At 42.6% G+C, this 10,588-nt stretch overlaps 1 protein-coding gene across 6 annotated transcripts in view; it reads right to left on the bottom strand.

Annotated features, from left to right (window-relative positions):
- The window catches only part of LOC112464815 (chondroitin sulfate proteoglycan 4), a 47,209-nt gene that overhangs the window by 32,326 nt on the left and 4,295 nt on the right, over window positions 1-10,588 (bottom strand). For all 6 annotated transcript variants that reach the window (XM_025032035.1, XM_025032036.1, XM_025032037.1 and 3 more), the window contains exons 2-3: window positions 9,848-10,553; window positions 5,294-5,457 (exon numbers count right to left, since the gene is read on the bottom strand). In XM_025032035.1, the coding sequence (XP_024887803.1) occupies window positions 5,294-5,457; window positions 9,848-9,947 (264 nt within the window). In that variant the 5' untranslated portion in view covers window positions 9,948-10,553. The remainder of the gene's footprint in view (window positions 1-5,293; window positions 5,458-9,847; window positions 10,554-10,588) is intronic.

The raw sequence follows: 10,588 nt of genomic DNA, 5'->3' as shown, positions 1-10,588 counted from the left end.
ACAGTTTCGCTTAAATGCGCTCTATATGTTTCAACGCGATGTAATGCATTATCGAGTTACCGAATAGTACACGGATGCGCCTTAGTCAGAGGTGAAGTAGTAAGACTCCTGATAAAGAGCTTTTAATCGTGACCCGGATCGAACGTCTGAGACTTATAGCATTCCGGTACAGCGTCGCCACGGTATTCTTCGAGCGGTCTCCGTTGATCCTATGTAAGAGATCGTCCGAGGGAGACGTCCGCTGAGGTTCTTCTCTTAATGAAAAGTCGATCGTCCGAGACTAAAAAGTCGCAGTGGCGGCGCAGCGTCGCGTTCAAGCCACCGTACTGGCGACCCTTTCCAGCTGGCACAGCGGCGTACACCGTTTCATGATCGACCCGGTAATAGTAGAGGCGCGAGGCTCTCGCGAGTTGCGACTACCATCGTCGGATGCACCGATGCCGGATGACTATGCAGGACTCATTAATATGTATAAACGCGTGAGACGAGACACTTTGCAAAATGTAAACGCGCCTTTGTACACACACACACACACACACACACACACACACACGTCGTCGAAGAGCTCGCAGGATAGTCGCGTTATGAATGCATAGACGATTGGAAAGTGAACAATATCGGAAGCCACCGATGCATTCCGCGACGCGGTTAAATCGTCGGATTATCCGGCAGTACGGTTGCGGCCGAACCATTGTGATACACTGGTATCTGAGTTCACCGCGAACATTATAGATTGCGATGGTGCAAAGTAATAGTGGAAGAATGTACCCCGGGAGGACAAGACCGTGCAATTAGTGGTTCGTCTACCGTCGGGATGTGTCACAGAAAATTTTTCTTTCGCGTTAGTTACCGATAAACGTCGCAATACGTCGAAAAGTAAATATCGCGACACATCAGAGTAATTAAAATTTGATTCACCGGATTACCGAGAGATTCAGGATTAACGACCATTTCACGCTCGAGATGCACTCGATAAAATAAAATGCTTGCTTTCCGTTTAGTTAGATAGAATAGGCGTGTTTCCACGCTGCTTTTTAACTGCAAATATATAACATCGAGGGAAACACTTATTTGGGTCAGGAAAAATGTTGCGCATTGTTAGTAACGATGTTTCATAATTACTAGGATTACGGTTCTCTTAACGAAGAGGAAAGACACAATACGACTCTTTCTCTAATTACGAGGCATTACGGACCCATTATATTAACTTGCTACTATCAAATTCTTAACGTCTCAGACTCATTACGGCGCTTTCGGCGCTTTCAGCTTATTAAATATATTTTATTTTAACGAGAATTCCCCAACTTTTGTATTCGTAATTGGAATTTTTAGAGTTTATACGCAATATAATCGTAAAGAGAGAAGATCAAAAGCTGCCGCATAAATGAACTAAAGCAAGGATAATTAATTACAAGTATGTGAAATATATGTAGTTAATAAAATAATAAAGGCTTTTTAAATTCTGAATATTGCACGAGAATGGAGACTCGACTACGTCACCAGCCAGAAAGCAAGCGATACCGCGTAGCGATATATCGCCGCAATTAAGTTCTGAATCATCGGATTATCGCCTCGGATAGAGGGGCTTTTAAGCCTCTCCGGAGGCGTCGATCGAGACTTCTCCGTCGAGGAGGCACACGAGACCCCAGAACTGCCGTTGCACTTTTTGCCCTCAGCCGTTTATCCTGTCTTCATCCTTCTTAACGATCTTCTTAACAAATTTAATTAAGCCTCGACGGCGAGCAGCTTCTTTACGCTGCACGGACTTAACCCTTCGCGAAATTAGATTCGCGCGCGGTTTTCATGCCGGGATTCATGCGCGCAATCGGGATACCGCCACCTCCACACCACACAGCTAATACACTCAAAGAGAGTATTTTAATACTATACATTGGAAGAGAGGTACCATACGCTCCTACCTCAAAATTAAGAAATCTTAACGAAGAGAAAGTTATAAAATTAAGTAGCTAACGTATGGGCTCGAGATTGATACTCGTGATTGAAATGCGAAAGACCGTGTATCGAACATTTTAGGATAATCGTTATATGCGGCCGTAGCGGAAACCGATTATTCTAATTGCTCTCGTCAGCAAAATAATATTCAGTATCGCGCGCGCGCTTGTACTTCTAACAATTGCCAGCTTGCGAGAGTTAGGGTGCCAAGCACGTTTCATTCGAGGGGGCGGGGAAGAGGGCGATAATGAGTCATGTAAAATATGAGAGTACGCACGAGAATATTAATCGTTGGAAAATTAATAATCTGCGGCGAAGTTGTAACTTCGTTCCAGCGCAACGTTCTTTGTACATAATTAGAAGCAGCGCGGGCTCTCATCAGCGGTTATTATCAAGAGACAGGATGGCTACTGCTGCGAGCTCTATTGCTGTCAGCCTTCTTCTCATTATGGCCCGTGAAACTTGTTTATAGGCGCGCCGTTGTACCACTCTATTACGTATACGTGTTTCATATACGGGCCAGCAATGTTCATCTCCACCGCACTAGCAATCTTGACGCTCATCGCAATAACGTAGATATCGATCTCGAAAATTCTCGTGTTCCGCGTATATATTTAATCGGAATTTCAATTTCTGACACTAACAAACGAGATATAAAATTGAAATTTTTGTCATAATGCGATACATACTCGTATTTTCACGCCATAATCCGGCAACGCGGAAATGTATAGATGCGTCCTCGAAGGATCACGTCGAAGGGATAATAGATTTCTTTCCATTTTCCATTTTACTTCGCAACGTCGCGGATGACTTTTCTGATTACCCCGAACGCGACAATGATTTTTTTCCGTTTATTTCATATGCATTGCGTAGACCGTGCGTTTAATTATTGCGCGCGAAATCAGCGCGAGACTCGCCTTCAACGAGTGAATTATTTCTTCAAGAGTAATTTTTAATGCGAGAGCTATTCGTCTCCGGGGAAACGAGAGCGAGTACTACCGTTGCTGCGTTTGCGCGTAACTCTTGCGTGCTGCTCCGCGCGTCTTTTTTTTGCCGGAACGAAAAAAAGATTCGCTCTATCATGTGGACCGCGAGAGGTTCATCATTGCGTAAAATCCGACCGGATGACTTCGTCTCGCGGTGGACATTTCTGACCGATCGCGTGAAATTTTGACCGATGTCGCAAAAAACGAGAGCGACGCGGGCAACGTTCCAGCCTCGAGAGCCGAAATATCGTCGCGCCGCGTCGTATCGACGCGCAAATAAAATCGGACGTAAAAAAAAAAGAACCGACCGCGACCCCGCCTTCGCGCGGTATCACCGCAATTTCATTTCGCGAAACATCGATGGAAAAGACATTATGCGGTTTTGCTCTTGTTGTTATCGAACGTGTTTGCCGAGCGACCGCGCGCCGTCGATGTTGACGCGCGCTATGTCATCAAGCCATTAAAAGGAAGGTATAGTCGATTTTCTTTAACGAAATAACAAGGGCGTTCCGTTGAACCGCTTGTCAAAAACTGTAAAATCTTTTGTGACAACGCGGAGGTAAAAACGCAATATGAATTTATCGTGAAACATTCCTCCGCGGTCGTCAACTTGTCGGCTAGTTAGACACGGTAGTGGCAGCGAGTTAACTCGACGCGATCGAGGCGCAATTGTCACCGGTCAAAATGCGATACTCCGCGATATTGAAATCTACATGCGATTGAATTTGGCGGCTGGTTTTCTTGTATTTCGCTCGTGGCGAATCAATTTATTGGATTCTTTCTCTGCCTACATACGTCCTGGTCCTTTATACGTAAGGTTTCTACCCATATACGCGCGTGCAAGATATTTATATCGGAGTGAGATATTGTGAGACTCGGGTTCGACACCAGCATGAGAAAAACAAGAAGCGTTGTTTGCACATCCTATCTTATACATCGATATTATTATCAGTTTTATAATTAGCATTTTCAATGGAAAACTTTTTTTAACCGACTTCAAAAAAAGGAGGTTCTGTATTCGGCGTGTATGTATGTATGTCCACGATTTTCTCTAAAATTATATACTGTGGACGGATTTAAATGCGGTTTTCACTGTCCTATAGAGCAATCCTCTACGAAGGTTTTAGTACATAAAATATCGCGCTAGAATATCAGGGTACGGAGCAGTAAGAAAATATGCGATAATAATTATTCATATTAATTTAATAAAACACTAAAAAAGTATAAAATAAAAAATTTTTTCTTTGTATATATTTTTAAATAATATAGAAACAGTTTTATAAGACAGTTTTATAAGGTTGTAATTTTGGACGAAGAAATGTTGCTTTGTGACGTTATTGATTTCGATGCTATAAAAATATATATTATCCTATTCTTAACTCTTATCTCACCCTTAACCGCGCTTAACGTCGTCGCTGCCTTCTTTTATTAAACCTTAACTGATATGTGGCGATCTCACAGATCACCACCCTTGTTCTATCCCTTCATTTTCCTTGCCCTTTAGCCTAGAACCTGTTCTTTTACCTTCATTCTCACTTCCTCTTAATGTAAACGTTTTTTTTTTCTTAATATTTCTATCTTGCAAGTAACTACGACGATCTGAGAGATCGCGGTATCAGTTAAATGTTAAAGAAAAAAATAAAGGCATATATGTTAATTTATCCTCTCGACTAAATGTTAATTTATCCTTTACAGAAATTTAATACTGTAAGTGATTATTTGGCTAGTAATTAATTACTTATTTTGAGTATTAAAAGCACTCTTTTTAATGCACTTACAATATTAAATTTCTGTAAAGGATATTCTTTGCAAATGTGTGTGCGAATGTTCGCAATATTAAATGAAAGATAATATATTAAAACTTAATTAAGATTAAATATAGATAAATGCTCAGAAATAATACTCAATATCACGGATTAAGAATTGAGATTTCTATTTACGCGGTATCACGTGCGTTGACCGCAAAATTCGCCACGTCGTGATGATTAGAATCTTTTCTTGGATGCAATATCTTTCGCCATGTCATTGGAGTCGTGCCATCTTTCTCGCCAAGAAATAAGAAAGATCCTGAAGTAATAAGAGTTCGCGGACACGCGCGCAAATGTTACATCTGCGCGCGGTGAATCCTCCTCTTTTCTTAATGCCTCGCGCGGGAATATATTTTAGCGTACTTATATACGCGAGACTCGACTTTTTTCTCAACGTGTCACGGCGCGTCTAATTTCTCCGCAAGGACGGCAGAGAAGAGGGAAGTCTGACTCGTAGCACGTGCGGCCCGTTAACGACGACGACGAGGCGACCGGCACCAAACAGAAAGCCTATTAATAGAAGTAAAGCGCCAGGGGCAAACGAACCTTCAATCTGCCGGCTTCAAGTTTGATCAGGCAGTAATCCGTCTTGCCAGCAGCCAATAGCAGCATAGCATCGGCGAGATGAGTTCGGAACCGGAAACTGATGTCAGTAGCACCCTTGGCCTCTTGAACCGGAAGATGGATGTAGCTCGCCCCGTAAAACGACACTGCAAGTTTAACAAATTTAATGCGTTTAGGTACAAAGTGGAAGACCGATGATACGCGTTATTATACAGCGGACAGTTTTGTCCTGGTGAACGCAGGAAAGAGAGGCGGAAAAAGAGGGATAGGAAAATGCGCTATTAACGTTGCGAAATTCTTCATTTTAATTTACGTAACGTAAATGTGTTCTCTCTCTCTCTCTCTCTCTCTCTTGTTCTCTTTCTCGACGATCCCAGCCCGGTCCTGGAAATTATACAGTTTTCTCATAAGCGACGTAGGTAGTGTCGGTTGATTTGCATTTTGCATTTCACTGACTAATGTAGTAATAATTAAAATATGAATTTACGAAAAAAATATAACCGTCGAACATCGCGAACGGTTCCATTTTTACGTGAAACAAGGAGCCGAGGTGAATACGTTATTGCAGTCGGCGCGCAGGACCTCATTTTTCTTCGGTGCCGAGGAAGAGAAATTAAGTGTCACTCGGGGAAGTTTTATTTCGTTCATCTGTTTCTTCGATAACTTTTGAATTGCGCGCTGAAGTGGCTTTCTTCAGGAAATTTCATATATTTATCGTACCGCGCCCCGTAAGCAGCGGTAAATAAGTAAATAAGCTGCGACGACTACGAAGATAAACAACAAACTGGTACGATTTTGCAAATCTTATAAGGTTCGCGACAGTCTTCTAAACTCCATTTATTTATTCCTAAAGACAAATATTAGTTTTTCAACTATATCGAATTTCCGTGACATAATAAGAGAAGGATTAATTAGAGTCTAAGTATGTTTTTAAATGATAATTTATAGTAATTTTAAGTTATATCACCAAGATAAAAAGTAAAAATTCACAAAATGGACTTAACTTCTAACTGACCTACACGATTTCCACAACTTGGAAATATATTATATCTGCATCACTTGAAAAATTATTTTATTTCCGCATAAATTCACGTAATGCATTATCATTCGCAACATAAGTGTAATATATTATTCTGCACGACGGTAAATTTTTTTCCACGACATTAATAGACGTAATAAAAGTTTTATTTCCGCGTGAAATCGTTTTCCTGCATTCACATCAACTGTCGTTCACATATGTCAAAATAGTCATCGTGTCGAAACAAAAGAACGATATTTCCAAATAAACGCGCTCTTGGATAGTTCAAAGCTTTTTTTTTATTTATTGGTATGTTTAAACCGCGGGGCAGAGATGAAAAATGTCACTTTAGATTGACATGTTTAGTAACCGGATAGCGAATGAAAATGGATGGTTCCGACGATCTAAAAGCGCAGAGAGAGAAAGAAAGAGAGATTATAGAGGTGCACCCGACGCGATTATTAATCGCAATACTTCGAAATTTATCTCCGGATTCTAAGTTTTTGAAGTCTGTTATAGCGAGTAGAGTCGCTCGAGCTACTTCATTAACAAAAGCGGCAGAAGTGGACCTGGCGGCAGGTTGATGAATGGATCGTCAAAGTTCCCCCGGAGTCTCCCGGGTGTTTCTGCGGACTTAGACATCGTTTTACAGCGGTACAAATATCGCTTCTGCGGACCGAATAAAAAGTGATAAATAGAGGAATCCGTGGTTGGGTCCGCAAAGTTCTCGTTGATCTCCCAGCAGGGGCACTCAGGCTATTACGGTCGTAAAATATTCTCGATTAGCGAGGGCACGTTTCTGAGCGCGAGCGCAAGCGTAAAAGAAGCGCATCGATGCTTCGATTGAGCCGATGAATGACCCGGCTTCAACCGCTTCAAACGAGCAATAGAGAAAATCCCGTATCTCGCGCGGCGCGTCGTCTATATAGACACATATAAAGGAATGAACGAAGTTGCCAAGGGTTCCCACCCCTCCCCCCCGGCAAATGATCTAAAAACGCGTTCAAGTACGTGGAATAACTGCACGGGCCATTAAGTACGAAGAATCTCTCTCTCTCTCTCTCTCTCTCTCTCTCTCTCTCTCTCTCTCTCTCTCTCTCTCTCTCTCTCTCTCTCTCTCTCTTTCTCTCTCTCTCTCTCTTTCTGAATGCGCATGTTTTTCGTGAAAATATGTATCCAGTCGGAACCGCCGGAACATGTAAAAACAAATGCGCGATATGCCGCGATATGCCATGCGCGACGCACCGCGATATGATGTCTCGCACGCGCCACACAGATTAATCCGACAAACGGAAAACTGATTAGCGAGCAGTAGGTATCACGAACTCATTTTGTTTCGGGGCATATATTCCGCGAAAAATATAATTCCGTGTGTTGGATCAACCGTGAATAACGCATAATGTTGTACATGCCGCCGATTGTGTTCCTCAGCTATTTACGGCACGTGTTATTTACCGTTACGTTTCGTGAAAATTGTTTTGCCCGAGAGTTTTACGTCTAATTACATACAGACAAACCACGAAACACTCGTTCAATCGTTTCGAAGCTGTATGTACATATGTATAATTATAAGGACAACTGACAACAATTCTACAGTTTGCAACACGAATTAACACAACGAGTGGATGTGTCGAGTATATACAGGTTTTATTGGTACGGAAATATGCGACACGATGTATTGATTGTTACAAGCCGGCAAAAGGATTTTTTTTTTTTTTTTTAGAGTTTGATGGGAGTATGAACAATTTTCTGTTTGAACTTGCACCGTACGCATGAGTATCGCGATCCTGACCGCTTGTTAAATTCAGATCGATCTGCTAAGGCACCGGAAAGGACGGTTCCGTAAAAACTAATGGTGCATGGATTACACATTTCGATTATCCGGTTTATTCGGACGAAGCATTAAGCCCATGTACATCGAGCATTGCGCAACGATAACGGACACACCGGTAATATGTACACGAGTGCACTTCGATATATATATGTAATGTAACGGCGTATGATTTAGTAGCAAGTTATTACTTCAACGTGATTTCCGCGTTCGATTATTGCAAATTGGGCAAATTTAATTAGCAAATCTGAAAACCGTTCACTTCCCATTCTTCCCGTTTGCCCGATTTTCCCGTGGAACGTGTACTGTATTGCAAAGTATTAAAAAATGTATTTTCAATTTTGACCTTATAATTCTATTTTTAATGTTACAACCGATAAAACGCATTATGCTACATTGTGTTTTACGTTATTAACTCAAGAGAGTTAACTCTTTTTACGTCTCTCTTTCAAAGATACAGTCTATTTGTATTAAGTTATGTGCAATATGCATAGATAATCTCGAAGAAATTTAAATAATTTATTTCGCAAAATTACAAAATAATATTTCCTTACCTCCGGAATATAATCGCGTATAACCGACTATTCCTCCCACAAAATGTCTCACGCCTCGGTATAACGAAGGGCATAATGCAAATATTTAATAGTATGCGCGAAACTTTGGGATAATAAAGAGAGGAAGCGCATAGAAATAGCATATTCGAGTCAATCTTAAAGTTATTATAAAACATCAAAAATGTTGAATTTGATAGTATGTCATAATATGTTTCTATAAAAAACATTAAATATCGAATTAAATTTCTTCTTAATAAGAGAAAGGCTAAAGAGCCAATAGTAAACATGTAATTGTTTGTATTAATGGTAGAATTATAAGAAAATCTAAAACTGTTAAAGGTCCCTTTCGCGACGATTTAAAAAATTAATGAAATTTAAGGTTTAAAATTTTAATTTTGAAATTTTAATTAAAGGGAATAAAAGGAATGGCTTTTGAATTATTTAAAGCCGTTAAGAATATTGGTTCGAAGTAAGTCAATTAAGTGTTCTTTATACCTTCCAATTTTAGACGTGTAATTACTACCAAATATTTATAATTTTAATTCCCAGCTCTTTTCTTATACTATTGTATATTGAAGAGCTTTTTAATTATTCTATAAATTTGTATTATTGCAGTTGTCGAAGAGCGGTCGAAGACTTTCGACTATATTCGCCGACTATTCGCGGATTAAGGGTTAAGAGACTTGCGCGCGGTGCTCCCGATATAATCGTTCGCGCGGGGGTGTTTACGAAGGGACGCCACGCCGGGTGCAACGCGCTATAGTCTCGCGCACTATTAAAAGCGCCCAGCTCTGTATGTATATGTGCGCGGCGACCATTAAACCGCTCCCGCTATAAGTAAATTCGCGGGAACTACTCATGCCGGCGGCCATAAAAGTTAATCTTCGCCGCTCTTTCTCGCGCTCGGCGCTATTCTCGCGTCCCTTCGCCCTTCGTCCGACGTTGGACGATGCGGAAAGCGAAATCCGTATTTCTTTCGACGCTACCGGCCTCCGCGGCGGCCGGGGGGGGGGGGTAGATAGATAGCGAGACTATAGCGGCGGGCGCGTAAGCGAGAGGATAAGGACGAAGGGAAAGAGGGGCGGGGCTACGGTAAGCAAAGGGAGGTCGCGAGTCGCGACGCTTTGGCTTACCTTTTTCGTCCGTTTGGCAGTAACCCAACAGAGAGGCTGTTACCGCTAAGAACATTAGCAGTCCCATGTCGGTGAGGAACGCTGGCCTTTTCCTGTGCATCTTCTTTCCTGTCCACCACCTCCCGCAGACTCCCCGCAGACCAGCGCGCACTCTCTCTACCACTTCCACGGGGGTGAAACAGGCAGGCACCGGCACCGGCACCGGCACCGGTCTCTGACGAACGACCTCACGGACCGGCTCTTAAGGGATATCGATTTCACGTGACGGGGGTTACAAAACGCTATTTACGGGGCAGAGCGGGCTAAGATTCGAACGTACTTTTCCCATCCATTTCTTGCTCGTATGTCTTCCCCGTCACGCGCATCGCGGAATCCTTCCCTTTCTTGCTCCGCCGCGGGAACGCGTTCGACGTCAACGAAAGAATCACGACGACGGTCTCGAATTGAGACGCTTCTCGCGGACGCTTTATCGATCGTAGATCGGGGCGCGCGGCGCATCCGTAGGGACGTTAACGGCTGATTTAGTGGAAAAGTGTAAAACCGCCGAGTGCTCCCACGTACGTGGTCGTCGTTCTCGCGGGCTGACGTATCTCTCAGGATGCGGCGCGAACGGCGCGAGAGCTGGCATCTCGTTGAACGTATTCCCTTCGGTCTCCCGGTCTCCCGGTCTGCCGCCGCACCGCCGCCGCCGCCGATTCGCTCGAATCTGAAAGAACAGCGGCGCACAGCTGCAAAACGATC

The sequence above is a fragment of the Temnothorax curvispinosus genome, unplaced genomic scaffold (genome assembly GCF_003070985.1).
Source record: "Temnothorax curvispinosus isolate PA1 unplaced genomic scaffold, ASM307098v1 QBEX01014594.1, whole genome shotgun sequence".
Lineage (NCBI taxonomy): Eukaryota > Metazoa > Arthropoda > Insecta > Hymenoptera > Formicidae > Temnothorax > Temnothorax curvispinosus.
This window is presented reverse-complemented; position numbering and strand designations above follow the sequence as displayed.